At 38.1% G+C, this 18,663-nt stretch overlaps 1 protein-coding gene across 17 annotated transcripts in view; it reads right to left on the reverse strand.

Annotated features, from left to right (window-relative positions):
* LOC137619649 (histone-lysine N-methyltransferase 2C-like) overlaps window positions 1-18,663 on the reverse strand; it is a 163,718-nt gene that overhangs the window by 25,873 nt on the left and 119,182 nt on the right. For 15 of the 17 annotated variants that reach the window (XM_068349868.1, XM_068349877.1, XM_068349874.1 and 12 more), the window contains one exon: window positions 5,382-5,780. The exons of the other annotated variants lie outside the window; for them this stretch is intronic. In XM_068349868.1, coding sequence (XP_068205969.1) covers window positions 5,382-5,780 — 399 coding nt within the window. The remainder of the gene's footprint in view (window positions 1-5,381; window positions 5,781-18,663) is intronic. 17 annotated transcript variants of the gene reach the window in all.

Genomic DNA, 18,663 nt, shown 5'->3' on the forward strand with positions numbered 1-18,663 from the left:
TTAAAGTGGAATTTCATGTGTAAAAATATTGGGTTTGAGAACATCCTTTTCTACAAAAAATAACACTACCACATTCTTGACAAGAAGGATTACTGCAATATATATGAGCATTTTTTGCAGTACTGCAGTATGGGTCCATAACCAGAAAAATTAATATGCAAATAAAAAATAAAATACAGCTTGGTAGTTTCTAAATCAATTCTCACCAAAAATGCAACTTTATTATATTGTTTTTTTTAAACATTATAACCCAATTTAATGACTGATATCTTTACTTTTATAGATTTTTATATTTCTATTTGTGTACAAGCACTACTGTGTGCATTCTTTAATCATTATCAGTTGCATCTAAATACATATGCAATACATCTTATACAGTACGAAGGTTTGGTACTTTAAGGGAGAAATTCCTTGTAAGGACAACGAAGTGTTTATAAAAACTCAATTGAGATACATTAGATTAAGCTATGCTCAAATGATACATACTAATGATTTGATAGTGAAATGTTTTGGGAAAAAATGATTCATATCAAATGAAATCAGTTTCTTATGATAAATATCAAACAGTCTTGGCTACCATAAATTTTGAGTCATTCACTTCTGCAGAAAACCTGGTCTCCAGAGCCTAAATATGTGCAAATAAAATCAAAACCAGCAAAAGAAAATTAATTTAGATGGTGGATGTATATTTCTAAAGGTAAAGCTACATATAAATAAAAGCAAACTAAGTATAATGTGCTTACCCATCTACAATGCAGTACTTTACATCAGCGCATTACAATGTTTTATTGACGATAGTTCAAATTAAACTTACATAAGTCTTGTTTTCCCAAGCATAAGTAAAAATGTGAAAAAAAATATCCATAGACATTATATAACCCACTTTAAAACTGCCTAAATTACATAAAGTGCTTTACATTTGCTTTTCCTGCTGTTACGAAGAATGCAGATCATTCCAAGCTGACAATGTTATAGAATATAATCAAAGGTTTACTATGTGAGTTATGCTTCACGGGGAAAGTGCGAGGAAGCCATTTGTTCACTATTGCCATTAAGATAATTAGCATAGGATTGAAGTTAGCTTTCCTGAACAATATTTCCTTCTTCAAAAATATGATTATCATCATTAAAGGAATGGAGATTTACCAGCCCAATGAGTCAAACTTAACTCCTACAGAACTAGCCTTCAAAAATATCAAAATTTTATGCAAAACTTTAGGCATGTTCCTACTGTAACAGAGACAATAAACATTTAAAAAAATAACTTTAAATAATACATAAAAGCTACAGAAACATTCTATTTCAGAGTTGACAGGCATCAATGCCATGAATTGTAACACTAAATACCTATTGACAGTTGACTCGGAAGACTATGATTGATTTTATAGTAGTGTGATTTCTACTGAATACCTATTGACAGTTGAGATCGGAAGACTGTGATTTCTGCTTAAAGTCAAAAAGATCATTTCCGAACACAAACTGTTAAAGGCACGAAAAATAAACTTTTGACACAGATAGCTAAGTTTCATTAGATATAACTCTATCATGGCTTCTACAATCAATCAGTGGGTAGCATATCAAATTCAAAGGTCCATGAAAAGTTTCAGACATCTTCACGGAACACACCAAGTCTGTATGTACAGTTAATGTCCTATAATAATCACCAGATAGCAGATGAGACAGTCCACTGGTCTTGTTAAATCACCGACTATAACTAAACTGATAGTTTTGCAAATCTGGAATGACCTAAATTCTTTATCACCAGCAGATAAAGCATTTGTAATACTTGGGTTAATATGTCTTTACAAACATACACGCAAGCAAGCATTACATACATATTTGGAGAATCTAGTTAAGAATTGGCATTGCTTTTAAATAGATCTTAGATTAATAGCTATGAGTATATTTCACAAATATGACATCCACTTTAACTTGAATTCAATTACAACACTAAACAAGGTTATCGATTGAAACAGCTTATAGCAGATTATAAGAAAAATGCAACATTTTTGTGCACGGAAAATTGCCAGTTGGAAGATTTCTAAGAGGAAGATTACCAGGCAAAAAATTGCCACTGGCTGAAAGTCTCATTGAGAAAATAGCCACTGCCAGTACAAAATAAGAGAAAGAAACTCAAAAAATAATACTGTACAAGAAAAAATAAACTTGTTTCTTGAATTTAAATCTTTAATGCTCTTAAAATCATCCCATGCACTTTCTATCACCTTTTTACCTACTTCTTTGTGGCAAAAAGGTATACAGAAATAATGTACGATAAGAGATAAAAGGAGTCTTCTACAGCATTTTCTTTTTACAGTCCAAAATAAGATTTCTACTATGCTTAAAACATAAAAAAGAGAAGAAAAATTCAAAATTTCCTATGGAAAGTTCAAACACTTTTCATGAAGGATCATAAGATAGCTCTGTAATGAAATAAGAACCTCAAGAGCAGAGCTCCTGCCATTCCCTTGAAAAAATAAAGATTACAAAAAAATTTTCCATGCAAAAAATATGAGCTCTATTAGTATACCAGCACAGACTTGGAAAGACTTATTACAGCTAAACCTTTCCATAGCTTAATTGTAAGGAATAACAAGTAAAACATGCCATGAGAAAACTTCCAACCCCGCTATCTCATTTAAAGTTTTTATTATCTGCAAAGCAAAACTATAGGTCAATTATAGCCTTCTTTTGGATGGCCTGTGAATATTGTCAGCCAATCTACCTTAATCAATTCTGATTTTGTCAATAATGTTCAACTTCCCAGATGTATGTGAAAAATTGAAATACTTTATCATTATAGAAATGTATAAGATTGTCATCTGTATAAAAATCACTATTTTCTTGCACCCGAGATACATATGGTCAAAGCCTACTCATGTGACATCTCTTTTGTGCAAACCTCCTTCAAGTCAAGCCTATTCCCATCATCAAAACTCTCTAAGTACAATGCATGTGTATTAACCATACACTTGTTACTTTGTATGTGCATACATGAATTAGATCTGCAGATCTCAGTATACTGTACAAGCTAAAGCTTAAGTATACTATAATTGAATAAACTATGAGTGCCATTTACATTACACATACATGCGCATAGACATGTTGTGTGCACATACATAAACATGCAATTATAGATAAAAAACCATATACCATGGACAGTTTTCAGTACATTAGCAAAAAGAATGTACTCTATGTTAAATGCCACAGAAAATGCTACCGTATATATGTAACTTATACACATGAATGATGCACTAAATGCACCAATAGCTACATGCAATGACAAGATAGTAATGCAATACTGCATGTATTAGGGTAGATTTCCAGTCCTTTCCCACCATGTACTTTTTAAATCACCATATAAACCTACATAAAGTGGTTTATCTCATGGAAAATCAAGTGTAATCCTACTGCTAATGATGGCACTAAAGTTTTTTCTATTGTAGACAAAAAATAGAACAAAAGTCTAAAACGTATGTAAAATATATACACATATTTTCCACAAACAAAATTAAGCAAACCATCCAAAATAACCAATTTCAGCTCTATAAACTTAGGTTATTTCCAACACAATTTTCTTTGGATATGAAAAAGACTTTGTACAACCATTCCTACATGCATACATTTCTAATTGAGTACATCTATATTATTCTATAAATAATTAAGAACACCCTATGTACTTAATTTTAAAGGATTATAGTTCTAACCTTTTGAAAGAAGAAAGGAAATGGCTAACTAGACATTAATACAGAAGAATATATGGCCACTGAAGGAATAGCAAATGTCAGCAAGACCAGAGGGATCTATGTATATACTGTATATATACATACATATATTGTACAGTATAAATAAGTACATACCTAGGGAAAGCTAAAAACAAAATGTAGCATCATCCAGTTACATCTGTACTTGGCACCTTATATATCCATGATTAAACCCACAAAAGTGCTTGGTACTACACACTGCCTTTTATTTGGTATTCGTATACACTAAATTCTCAAGTAATTTAATTATCTTTAAGCATATTTTTACACTGTACTACACAATATAGAGAGAAGCAACAAATTTTTAGAGGTATTTAGGAGTAAATACAACGGATAATATTATGATGAGAGAAGAAAAGTCAACGAATAGTGAAACAAGAGAGATAGTAAGGTGACCACACAATATTGTTATATAATATTGAATAGTCTAGGGAAGTCAACATGGATAACTATGATATAATAATGAATGTGATTAAGTAAAAAAGGTCAAAACTACCAAGAATTGTTTGCATATTATTTGTGAATTAAGAATTGATAGAAAAATGTGTTGAAAGGTAAATTTATTAAATAGATTTAAACAGGATACAGAAGGAGTGGCTTATTCTGATAGGTTGTTCATGTAGGAACAAATTAACAATAACTTGGTGATGGCAGCATAATTCAATAGTCTTAAGAGAGTGAATTAAAGAAAGACAATAATTGAGAAGGGGTGAGAGAAATGCTGGAAGAGAAGGGCCTTAGTACTCAGGAAGGGAGAATTTATATATAAAATTCAGGAGAACTGTGCTGTGTATGTTGGGTTAGGATAGTACCATTTACAGCTAGGTAGACTTGTGAACATACACAATCCCAAAAATTTGCGGCTTGTGCTCTGAGCCACTCAGTGATGGTATACACGATCCCATCCATATGATTATTTTAGAGGTAGTGTTTCAATGTAGTCTATCAACATGAGCAAAGATTGAACCCTCGCCAAAGAGATCTATTTTCCAACTGATCCAACGGAGCTACAACAGCCTTTTATATATATCTATGAGGATCTCAATACTGTAATGCCGAATAGTTTATTCTATAGACTATATATTTACGTCTTCAGAACAAGTTTTTAGGGTCAACAACCTCCACTTTCAAGTTAATTCATTTATCTAAAGAAGGCAGTTGGCTCTTCAGAGCTTTTATATATATATATATATATATATATATATTGTAGCTATCATTAAAACATCATTAGAATAACCATTCATCCAAGTATACATAAGTACATATTTACAGTATATATAAACACACCTGAATCTAGTGCACTTCTATAAGGGCATGAATTATACAGATGTACAACATACACTAATACTTCACTGTATAAAACTAATACATCACCTAATAAAAATAATCATATTAAAATGGTGGGAAGGACACAAGACAATGAACAAAGAGGACACTGATTGTGCAGCTAATAAAAGCTGGATGACCAGGACTGCTTGAAAAATCAATAGAAAAAAAAAAGCAACGGGAATAACAGGGAGCGCACACATATTGACAACAATGAATAGGATGATGGGGCTTGTGCAACATTTTGTAGCAGCGGCAGCAGCAGCAGCAGCAGGGTGCTGTTAGTCTCACCTGCAGTAGTAGTGGTCGCCTGGGTGGCTGTGGAGGCAGCATAGGGCCATGAGGGCCAGGAGGAGGAGGAGGACCATGTGGGCCATGAGGGTCTGGTGGGCCATGGGGACCATGGGGACCATGTGGGCCATGGGGGCCAAGAGGACCTGGGGGGCCCATTGTTGATGGCCTTGGGGACAGGTGTGGGGGATGGACTCCCGGAGGAGGAGGGGCATGAGACATGTGAGGTGGGAGACGAGGCCCACCCATACTCATGGTGGGCCCTGGTCCCATCATGGTAACATGGTGTGGGCCTGGTCTCATCATGGGGAGAGCTGGAGGGGGTCCTCCGACCCCCACAGGTGACCCCACAGGAACCGGTATGGATCCCCTCACCATCATACCCTCACTCACCATCACCTGAGAGGTAACCCACCACCATTACCAACCACCTTCACCACCACCACTCTCAACTGCCAGACTCACACAGTAAACAAACTTCTACGTAATAAAACACGCAAACTAGACTAATTTTTAAAAGTGGCACATAGAGAAAAAAATTCTGCACTTGGATCTTTGTTATGCACATTTAGAAAGTTGCAAAAAAAAAAAACCTGTATGAAGTTAATTTCTGTGTGGCTGAAAGTAGAATACTCAAAACTACTGCAGTCATGGCATATTCTTGTTAATGAGAATAACTACACAATCATGCCTTAGTATCTTCTAATACTGTTAATCTTTATAGACTGACTGAATGCATTATCACAAAGCATGTTCCAGAGTAATAAAAAAAGTTACTTAATTTCTTAAGAGTAAAGGATCTTAAAACATTATAGCATAGCATTCCTACAACTTAAGAACAGAGGGCTCAAAAACCTGAGAAAAGATATAAAGCATAAAATAATACATAAAAAAGGGGAACTCTTTTAGGAATTTATTTGTATTGTTACTTAGCAAAGATTCTCGTAGTCAAGGTCATTTTCAGGTTTCCTATCGTAAGCATCATGGAACTACATTAAACTAAAACAATAGAGCATTTAAAGACCTGTCACCCTTCCCAGTTTACATTTTACAGGTTTTTCCTGAGAAGGACATTTTAAATTAAAAACATCTTAATATCTGCAGAAAAATGCAAGGATTCATGGACCAAAATCATGGAAAAATTTAATTGATAACCTATTCACTCTAAGTTTACTTTGTCACGCTTTATTTGCTTCATTATCTGCACTGTGTTTCATGTGGAAATTCTTTTTTGTTTTAATCAAAGTACTGTACTGTAAATACAAATCTTCTTAAGCAATACTACATCTCTTAATCCATGATCATTCAAAGTACAAAGGTGGATTCTTTAAATCATTCTACCTCATTTTACAGTGCTCTTGGTACATATGGCCTTTCATATCTGAAGCATTAGTTTTGGTAGTATTATGTGCAGTTAAGTTACAAAAGCTTTCAAAGTTAACATGGTGCCTAAAAACATTGACAGACAAAGTGATGGGAATGCTAACATTTCTCATTAAGGCAAAAAGAATTATCTCAATTTCATGATGTTTATCTCAAGGCAACTTAACAATGGCAAAAATGCTGTTATGTCAACCTCAAAACATTTATTTAAGACACCAAGTGCAATTGCCTCATGTTACTGCTTCTATGGATGTACTCAAACCCTTAAATTATATTTATTTCTAGTCACAAATGTGAGGCCTCGATTGACACCTACATAAAACTGAAAGATGTCATTTACACACAACAGAATTAGTACTTGATACCACTAAAATACAGAGAGAGAGAGAGAGAGAGAGAGAGAGAGAGAGAGAGAGAGAGAGAGAGAGAGAGAGAGAGAGAGAGAGAGAGAGAGAGAGAGAGAGAGAGAAAGAGAGAGAGAGAGAGAGAGAGAGAGAGAGAGAGAGAGAGAGAGAGAGAGAGAGAGAGAGAGAGAGAGAGAGAGAGAGAGAGAGAGAGAGAGAGAGAATTTTAATTTTCAACTGATATTTATAGGCAATATTTTATACTGTACTCAATCAACTGTAATACTCAAGTGTCAAAAATGTGTGCGCGCTCTGTACTTTATATCAATTCAGGAAATTAATTACTCATATAATGGACAATATGCAAAACTATTTTTAATTGTAGAGAGAGAGAGAGAGAGAGAGAGAGAGAGAGAGAGAGAGAAAGATTTTATCTGGTTATTGAAAAATATTTATAATGTATTTAGACACCCCTCAATAAATATAATCATAAACTTCAATGCGTTATATTCAATAATGTATTGCTTTGGGTTACGGTATCAGAGACCAAGTTATATATTTTCGGGAGCAGTGACTTACGAAAATTATTACCACCAAATTTTAAACATGAACTCATGCTAAAGAATCACAAGCTTAACCCCCCCCCCCAAAAAAAAAAAAAAGATTAATAAGGTAAATAAGCCCCAAAGGTAACTTTCGACAAAAAAAATACTGTGCTACTCTTTTTTCCAGCGATAAAATAAATAAAAATTAATCGGAAAACCTATAAGAAAATGAAATCACCGCCTCTTGTACCATCTGTGTTTAAATCACTTGATGAAGAAACTTATACTTATACGATGATTAGCACACTATGACCTCTCCACTGACTGCTAACTTCTGAGATATTATCGGAAACATTAAGATTACCATAGCCACTCGTCGCATTACAAAAATCTCAAGATGGACAATATCTACTAGTAAAATATAATCATACCTTTAACATCATTTTAAATTAATACAATAATTAGACTAGAAAAAGTGTTTATTTTTACAAATGAATTTTTGTATAGAAAAGTTTTTTCATACAGACCCATAATCTATTATTAGTTCTTTTGTACACATAAAAATCCCCAAACCCTCAGTCCCTCTTCATCTGTGGGTTATGAGTGATAAACTAGACTGACTGACTTTAACCCATCAATGGCATTTTTTCTATCACTCACTGATTATATCTCAGTTTTGGGTTTTTCTATGAAAGAAAATAGTACTTCACTGGAAACCCAGATGTACTGTATAGGGATAAAAGTTTTTTTCCCTTTTGTAGACAGCTGTCCATTGTTAAAATGGAATAAAATACTTCTACTTGGTCTGAAACCCACTGCTCATAATTATGTCGGTAATTCTGGGATGTTGGATAGAGCAGACTGTAATGCTAAGCATTCTTTAGGTCTACGGATGCTTTGAAAACTACATTTTTGGATGGACTAATATAGCTCGAGTTCACCAACTCCATTATCAGGTAGTATGTTGGGCAAACCATGAGGTATCCATTAATATACTATCTCTAAAAGTGTTATTGGGTCCTTTGACTGGCTAGATAAATTTAGTACTACTGTGCGTTGGATCCCTCTCTAGTTACTGCTAATTTTTCTTTTGCCTACACATATACCAAACAGTCTGATCTATTCTTTACATATTCTTCTCTTCCTCATACACCTGATAGCAATATGATAAGGTGTTGATAACTGCACAGTAATTGTTCAGCGGCCACTTTCCTCTTGGTAATGGTAAAAGAGACTCTTTACCTATGGAAAGCAGCTCTTCTAGGATAAGAACACTCCAAAATCAAACCGCTAGAGATAATGATAAAACTACAATAGCTCTATTCTTCTAGAGTCGATGTTCAAACCAAACTTTAGCAAACCATTATTAATGAAGGAAGTAGGAAACTACTGATACGATTGTTAAAACCTCTTAGAAGATGAGAAAATCATGGGAAAATGGTAAAAGTCTATTATCAAGCAACTGACTCATTTCTGTTTTTTTTTCCTATTAACGGGAAAGAAGCATCTCCCAGGATTCCATGTGCACGAAAGACCTATCTATCTGTACCTTAAAGGTTTTAGATGAAATAAATTATTCCGGTTTATAGGAATTAAATTTCTGATCTAACCCTAAAAGCAGTGCATTACTTCCTACCAAAAACACCTTGGCTAAATTAGTTTGTCATATGTTTTCTTGAAAAAATACAGTAGTTGAAACAGTAACAGTTGAAGCATAATTCTGTTACTTATTTACTGTATTGAAAAAAAACCCATTGAAGATACTTGACCAATGTATGTTGAAAAATCTGCCTCATTGCACAAGATATTTTCAACTTGATACAATCAATTTCACATAACTCTAAAAGAATATGAATATACAGTACCGGTAGATATAATGGTTTACATACAAGTTTACACATTATATAGCCTTCTAATATATATTATTCATCACTACCATTTAAGCACGCGCAAACACACTGGAAAAGATCTACTGTATATGTAGATAATAAAAACTGCACTTTAAACAATATCAAAAACTTGAGGCTTAACAATATCCACAATTCAAATTCACATTCAACAGGTTATGATAATTCATATCTTAATCAGTTATCAGCACCTACTGATTTTCTCACACAATCATTAGCCGTGTAAGTGGAAATCATGAATATAAATGCAGTATGCTTCCATGCCTTGCTTATCAATAGCAACAGTAAAACCAGAGACTGGGAAAAGCAAACTTATTTCAAACAGAAAAGGTTATTTAAAAAAAAAAAATCATCAAATATATTCTAATGCCACTATCCTATCAAAATAATGAAATTAAAAGATATTTCCATGTTTTCTGAATCATCTATAAACATTTAGTGAAACCTAGCAAATATTTGAAAAATTACTACTTATGATGTGGGACCATAAATTCTTGCTCATGTGGATTCAAAGATTAACATATTTCATAGAGATATTTCAGTCGACAGTTAACACACTATAAGCTAAATACTGTCACTTATGCTTTTAAAAGTAAATCCCATATAAAGAACTATACACGTTCACTTACAAAGAACTTCAGATTAATTTCTGGCACAAACATTTTGGGAAAAGGGACAATACACCATCAAATGAGATTTTGTTCGGGAGGAGAACTGTTTCTAGTTTAAGAATATCAAAAGAATCTGCTTGTAACAGGTAAGACATTTTTTAAAAATATCATACAGAATAAAAAAAGAAAACTCATGTACTATAGATTCAACCCGTTTCACCCAGCAAGCAGTCCAGCTAATTATTTAACAATGGCAAGGTCAATGCCATGAAACGTGATTTGATACACCCAGCTCTCTCTTTACTATAAAATACTCCCTGAGCAACAAACAAACAAATACCAAATGACTGACTAGATCCTTGCTTTTTTTTAAATTAATCTTATTTAAGGTATGTTTACTTTAATAATAAAAAACATGAATAATAAAAAATACAAACATCTAAAGCAAAAGAATGAATAGATTGTTAATTTACATAAAAATAAGATCTTTTATGCATCTCCAAAGCAGAAAAATATAACCGTTATACAACGAGGCAAACAATAACACTATATTAATTTTCCAGGCAAATGAGCCCACTACTACTTGAACCAAGAATGCAGCCAACACTGAGAAGCAGCAGAACATTCTTAGTTAAACGGTGCTAATGACCTTCAGCTATAAGTACATGTGCATGTGATTGTATATAAAATATTAATGCTGCATATTTATCATGTTTCTGAAAAACTGTGCACACACAGATATGTATATTATGTATACATATTATTGAATGCATATACATATCTGTATGTAAACAAATACTATTTTTGTGTACTTTCAAAGTGTACTAATTGGGACTCACTTTCATGGATTTACCCCCCTAAAAAAAATAATATTTACATTAATGACAACCCTTCAGCCCACTATTCTGCCTACTAATAACTATAGTCCATTTCTTTTAGCGAGGCAGATTTTCACCGACTCGCAGAGGTGTCCTTTTAGCTCGGGAAAGTTTCTTGATCGCTGATTGGTTAGAATTATCTTGTCCAACCAATCAGCGATCAGGAAACTTTTCCGAGCTAAAAGGGCACCGCTGCGACTCGGTGCAAATCTGCCTCGCTGAAAAAAATTGACTATAGTACAGTACCAACTAACAATTCAACCTGCACAAACGTACGTAAGACCAAATAGTTATTCTCCAAATAATCTTTCCTTTGCTTCACTTCATTGCTTGTTAAACCTCATTAAAGAATTTACTTCATTATGTATATTGTACAGTACAATAAGTCAAAACAAATACTGTAAGAGAGAATATTTCTTACATAATTACAAAGAAAATATGCAAAATACTATCGGATCTAAAGGCACCAGGAAAAAGGCCATAAGAAATATAAATAGAACAATAAAGTTCACACATGACAACTTGTCATGGGAATACATAAAAATAGTATCAGACCCACAGACAGGAAGAATTCTCTAGCTGGGAGATTACAACTCATCAATTCTAACAGACTTCAACAATAACTTTCACCCTATCTTAAAAACTCAATCGAATCTTTTAAAACTATAGAGGGTCTACTCATGAAAATTGTTAGATATTCTTTTCAGATTTAATTTCTATTTACTCAAACTACCTTCATTGCCTTGTGCTATGCTATCAAGTAAACTATTTACTTCTTGTGGATATAATACATATTTTCCTTGTATTATTAATGACGTCATTTCTCTTATTTGCATTTATCTATAAATCATTTCAGGTTTTTTTACCATTTCCTGTAATTTGCACGTTATATCTTTGGATGCTCAGTTTCATCAAAGATATGCCCTGTGAGAAGAGCTTGTCATCAACACCATAGAGCAAAGGAGTCAGTTTGAAAATAAATTTTGATGAAAGAATTTACCTATATACATATACATATATATACATATATATATATATATATATATATATATATATATATATATATATATATATATATATATATATATATATATATATATATATATATACTGTATATATATATATATAGATATATATATATATATATATATATATATATATATATATATATATATATATATATATATATATATATATATATATATATATATATATATATATGTATGTCTATAATATGATCTTGCAATGTTCCCAGGCCCTAAGTAATTTTTTTATCAGACAGACAGAAGGTAATTTCTTTATCAGACAGACAGAAGGAAGTTTCAAAGCACATCGATTCTCTGATGTTTCCTAGTAAAAAAAAAAAAGAAAAAAAAATAACCTGCTTCTGTGAGCCTGCAGTGCTGTAAATTATACTAATTTTGAAGAGTTTGCTAAATAAGAGATTCAGAGTCAATTTCTCATCATTAGGTACTAACCCTCATTTCTTACTGTCTTCAGTGATAAGGAATTGAATTCCGCAATTATCAGGTAGCTTTAAGTTACTAAGATTACCCTGATTGCTAGCTTCACTAAATGTAACTACATGTAGAAAATTATTAACCTTTTTCCTCTGATGGTAAAAATGTTATTTTCATTAGTAAAATAAATTTTTGAATATACTTACCCGATAATCATGTAGCTGTCAACTCTGTTGCCGACAGAAATCTACGGTCGGGATACGCCAGCGATCGCTATACAGGTGGGGGTGAACACCACAGCGCCATCTGTGGTCAGGTACTCCAGTACTTCTTGTCAACACCACCTCAATTTTTTCCTCGGTCCACTGGTTCTCTATGGGGAGGAAGGGTGGGTCAATTAAATCATGATTATCGGGTAAGTATATTCAAAAATTTATTTTACTAATGAAAATAACATTTTTCAATATTAATCTTACCCGATAATCATGTAGCTGATTCACACCCAGGGTGGTGGGTGGAGACCAGCATACATGTTAACAAAGAAGCTAAGTATCCCGTATTTTATTTTATTAGTTATTCAAAAATAACATAAAATAAATAAGTACCTGGTAAGGAAGACGACTTGAACCATTACTCTGCCTTTATTAAGTACGTCTTCCTTACTGAGCGTAGCGGTCCTCTTAGGATGCTGAACGACTCTTAGGTGCTGAAGTATAAAGGGCTGCAACCCATACTAAAGGACCTCATCACAACCTTTAACCTCGGCGCTTCTCAAGAAAGAATTGACCACCCGCCAAATCAACAAGGATGTGGAAGGCTTCTTAGCCGACCGTACAACCCATAAAAAGTATTCAAGAGAAAGGTTAAAAAGGTTATGGGATTATGGGAATGTAGTGGCTGAGCCCCCGCCTACTACTGCACTCGTTGCTACGAATGGTCCCAGGGTGTAGCAGTTCTCGTAAAGAGACTGGACATCTTTGAGATAGAATGATGCGAACACTGACTTGCTTCTCCAATAGGTTGCATCCATAACACTCTGCAGAGAACGGTTCTGTTTGAGGGCCACTGAAGTAGCCACAGCTCTCACTTCATGTGTCCTTACCTTCAGCAAAGCAAGGTCTTCTTCCTTCAGATGAGAATGTGCTTCCCTAATCAGGAGCCTGAATAGGTAAGAAACTGAGTTCTTAGACCTTGGAAGAGAAGGCTTCTTGATAGCACACCATAAGGCTTCTGATTGTCCTCGTAAAGGTTATGACCTTTTTAGATAGTACCTAAGAGCTCTAACTGGGCAAAGTACTCTCTCCAGTTCGTCCCCCACCAAGTTGGACAGGCTTGGGATCTCGAACGACTTAGGCCAAGGACGTGAAGGAAGCTCGTTTTAGCAAAAAACCGAGCTGCAAGGAACATGTAGCCGTTTCAGATGTGAAAACTATGTTCCTGCTGAAGGCGTGGATCTCACTTACTCTTTTAGCTGTTGTCAAGCACACGAGGAAAAGTTTTTAATGTGAGGTCCTTAAAAGAGGCTGATTGGAGAGGTTCAAATCTTGATGACATAAGGAACCTTAGGACCACGTCTAGATTCCAGCCTGGAGTGGACAACCGACGTTCCTTTGAGGTCTCAAAAGACCTAAGGAGGTCCTGTAGATCTTTGATGGTGGAAAGATCCAAGCCTCTGTGGCGGAAAACCGCTGCCAACATACTTCTGTAACCCTTAATCGTAGGAGCTGAAAGGGATCTTACGTTCCTTAGATGTAACAGGAAGTCAGCAATCTGGGTTACAGTGGTACTGGATGAGGAAACTGCATTGGCCTTGTACCAGCTTCGGAAGACTTCCCCTTTAGACTGATAGACTCTGAGAGTGGATGTCCTCCTTGCTCTGGCAATCGCTCTGGCTGCCTACTTCGAAAAGCCCCTAGCTCTTGAGAGTCTTTCGAAAATCTGAAGGCAGTCAGACGAAGAGCGTGGAGGTTTGGATGTACCTTCTTTACGTGAGGTAGACGTAGAAGGTCCACTCCTAGAGGAAGAGTCCTGGGAATGTCGACCAGCCATTGCAGTACCTCTATGAACCATTCTCTCGCGGGCCAGAGCGGAGTCAACCAACGTCAGCCGTGTCCCTTTGCGAGAGGCGAACTTCTGAAGTACCCTGTTGACAATCTTGAACGGCGGGAATGCATACAGGTCGAGATGGGACCAATCCAGCAGAAAAGCATCCACGTGAACTGCTGCTGGGTCTGGAATCGGAGAACAATACAACGGGAGCCTCTAGGTTATCGAGGTAGCGAACAGATCTATGGTTGGCTGACCCCACAGGGCCCAAAGTCTGCTGCAAACATTCTTGTGAAGGGTCCACTCTGTGGGGATGACCTGACCCTTCCGGCTAAGGCGATCTGCCATGACATTCATATCGCCCTGAATGAACCTCGTTACCAGCGTGAGCTTTCGATCTTTTAACCAGATGAGGGGGTCCCTTGCGATCTAGAACAACTTCCACGAATGAGTCCCTCCCTGCTTGGAGATGTAAGCCAAGGCTGTGGTGTTGTCAGAGTCCACCTCCACCACCTTGTTAAGCTGGAGGGACTTGAAGTTTATCAAGGCCAGATGAACCGCCAACAGCTCCTTGCAATAGATCTGAAGTGTCCTTAGCTCCTGATTCCATGTTCCCGAGCATTCCTGTCCGTCCAAAGTCGCACCCCAGCCCGTGTCTGATGCGTCAGAGAAGAGACGGCGGTCGGGTTTCTGAACAGCCAAAGGTAGACTTCCTTGAGAAGAAAGCTGTTCTTTCACCACGTGAGAGTAGACCTCCTCTCTTCGGAAACAGGAACTGAGATCGTCTCTAGCGTCATGTCCTTTATCCAGTGAGCCGCTAGATGATACTGAAGGGGGCGGAGGTGGCGTCTCCCTAACTCGATGAACAGGGCCAGCGATGAAAGTGTCCCTGTTAGACTCATCCACTACCTGACTGAGCATCGGTTCCTTCTCAGCATGCTCTGGATGCAATCTAGGGCTTAGTAGATCCTTGGGGCCGACGGAAAAGCCCGAAAAGCTCGACTCTGAAGATCCATACCCAGGTAGACAATGGTCTGGGATGGGACGAGCTGGGACTCCTCAAAATTGACCAGGAGGCCCAGTTCCTTGGTCAGATCCATAGTCCATCTGAGAATCTCCAGACAGCGACGACTTGTGGGAGCTCTTAAAAGCTAGTCGTCTGACGGAGCCGGACACAAGATCATGGTACTGCTGCACAGTCTGTGAACTGTCAACCATGGGGAAGCGAGGAAGTACCGCGACAACCCGAAGCTGTCTAGACTGTCTGGGTCGTACAGACAACTCCTTATCGGGTTGCTGAGGTTGCCGCACTGCGTCACAACAAGTCACTTCTGCTGGTTGTTGAACGTCTTCCCAGTGACACACTGACTCCGTAAACAAAAAATCCTCTAACAAGGACTAAGCTTGGACTGCATGTCTTGCAACAAAGCTCAAGGTCTATGGGAGCAGGTGTGGTAACAGACGGGGTTAGCGACTGAAGTGGAACCATTACCCTCCCTGGAAGCATGTTATGCTTAAATAAAAGTCCATAGGAGGCTAAGCAGCTAAAGGCTCCTCTCCAAATGACAGAGTCCTCAAGGGAATATCAGAAGGAGGGAGAATAGCACTTTCTCATCTACAGGAACCATATCCGAGAAAAGCTAAGTTCTCTCAGTGAGGGTTTCACTGGTGCAAAAGCAGCAGACTAGAAGGCAACGTTATGAAACTGCTTGACAGTCTAGTGAGTTGGCAACAACCAAAGATGTGTGACTGAGGAGCATGCGGTAAGGTATGCAGAGCATGCTGTATGTAGAGCATGCTGTAAGGTAAGCAGAGCATGTTGCATGGCGTGCGGCTTATGCTGCATGGGATGAGGCTCATGCTGCATGGGATGAGGCTCATGCTGCATGGGATGAGGCTCATGCTGCATGGTATGAGGCTCATGCTGCATGGGATGAGGCTCATGCTGCAAGGGATGAGGCTCATGCCGCATGCGTTGAGGAGGATGCCGCATAGTATGAGGCTCCTGCCTCATGGTTTGAGGCGGTTGCCGCATAGCATGAGGCTCCTGCCTCATGGTTTGAGGAGGATGCCGCATAGCATGAGGCTCCTCATAGCATGAGACTCCTGCCTCATGGGTTGAGGAGGATGCCGCATAGCATGAGGCTCCTCATAGCATGAGACTCCTGCCTCATGGGTTGAGGAGGATGCCGCATAGCATGAGGCTCCTGCCTCATGGGTTGAGGAGGATGCCGCATAGCATGAGGCTCCTGCCTCATGGGTAGAGGAGGTTGCCGCATAGCATGAGGCTCCTGCCTCATGGGTTGAGGAGGATGCCGCATAGCATGAGGCTCCTGCCTCATGGTTTGAGGAGGATGCCGCATAGCAAGAGGCTCCTGTGAGGTTCCTGCCTCAAGAGTTGCGTCTGCCTCAAGGGTTGAGGAGGTAGCTGCGCAGAGAGAGGCTCATGCTGTGAAGAATGCGGTTGCTGCATGCGTTGAGGCGGCTGCCTCATAGCATGAGGTTCCTGCCTCAAGAGTTGCGTCTGCCTCAAGGGTTGAGGAGGTGGCTGCGCAGAGAGAGGCTCTTGCCTCAAGAGTTGAGGCTCTTGCCTCAAGAGTTGAGGTTCTTGCCTCAAGAGTTGAGGTTCTTGCCTCAAGAGTTGAGGCTCTTGCCTCAAGAGTTGAGGTTCTTGCCTCAAGAGTTGAGGTTCTTGCCTCAAGAGTTGAGGCTCTTGCCTCAAGAGTTGAGGTTCTTGTCTCAAGAGTTGAGGCTCTTGCCTCAAGAGTTGAGGTTCTTGCCTCAAGAGTTGAGGTCTTGCCTCAAGAGTTGAGGTTCTTGCCTCAAGAGTTGAGGCTCTTGCCTCAAGAGTTGAGGTTCTTGCCTCAAGAGTTGAGGTTCTTGCCTCAAGAGTTGAGGCTCTTGCCTCAAGAGTTGAGGTTCTTGCCTCAAGAGTTGAGGCTCTTGCCTCAAGAGTTGAGGCGGTTGCCGCATAGCATGAGGCTCCTGCCTCAAGGAAAGTGGAGGTTGCTGCATAGCGCTGGTACCTGGCAACTCCCAATGCGGCAGCTCACGCATGGAGGCAGGAGGAGCCTCAACATCATACGTCTGGCAGGGTGGACTGCGCAGAGGTGGAGGAGCGCTCGCAGGAGGAGGTGTGCTAACCTTCTCTGCCTGAAACTCCTGCATCAACACCGCAAGCTGAGACTGCATTGTCTGCAGCATAGACCACTAGAGTTTAAGAAAGACAACAACAAACGGAGCTACTGTCCGTTGAGACTGAGGGTCTAAAACAGCTGGTGCGGCAACAGACGGAGTTACTGCCTGTTGCGATACCACCTTGCCTCTCTGGGAGGTGTGCAGTTGTCGTACTGCAGCAAGTCCGAACTGACCCAGTGCTAATGGCACCACCTAGGAGTTGGACTTGCGCGGAAGGGACCGACTTGCACTTAAAAGCTGCAAGATTTGGTCCATGGTTTCTGCGAGAAACCTCTTCCGCAGACGAGGAATAAAAGGGCTCTCTCGTCTTTGTGTGGGTGGGGTGATCACGTCGGCAACGTGTGTAGATACACCCGAAACCACGGAGGGAAACGTCTGTTCGTCGATCAAGGCCTGATGAACCCATAAGTCCTTCGACATTACTTCTCCCCTGGGCTTGGGAGCTTGTAAGAGGTCCCAGACTAGGCGAACAACTGGCACGAACAGACGAACCCTCGAACGCAACACTGTAACACTTTGCGCTTATCACTTTATCACTTTTGATTTTCTGTTTGCACTTATTTCACTGAACTCGAAACTTTAAGTGGTTTGTACCTGAAACACGCAATTCTATCCTTCATTAAAAGTTAGTAATTGCGAAAACAGTATTACAATGTAACAGAAAAACATAATGAAAGATAAATAATTCAGTGGCTGGAAAAGAGACTAAACACTAGATCAAATAAACTACGTTTAAAATCTCTCACCGCATAAAGCCTGAGAACAAGAATAAAACTCTAGAAACGTTTACCTTCTTCCCCTAAAGAGACTAGGGAGAAGAGCAAAAACGATAACAACGTTACCCGCTTGAACGAAACGTTTATCCTCCTCTCTCTCCCTCCGTCTCTATCTCTCTCTCTCTCTCTCTTGA

This window comes from Palaemon carinicauda, chromosome 26 (assembly GCF_036898095.1).
Source record: "Palaemon carinicauda isolate YSFRI2023 chromosome 26, ASM3689809v2, whole genome shotgun sequence".
In the NCBI taxonomy this organism is placed as follows: Eukaryota; Metazoa; Arthropoda; class Malacostraca; order Decapoda; family Palaemonidae; genus Palaemon; species Palaemon carinicauda.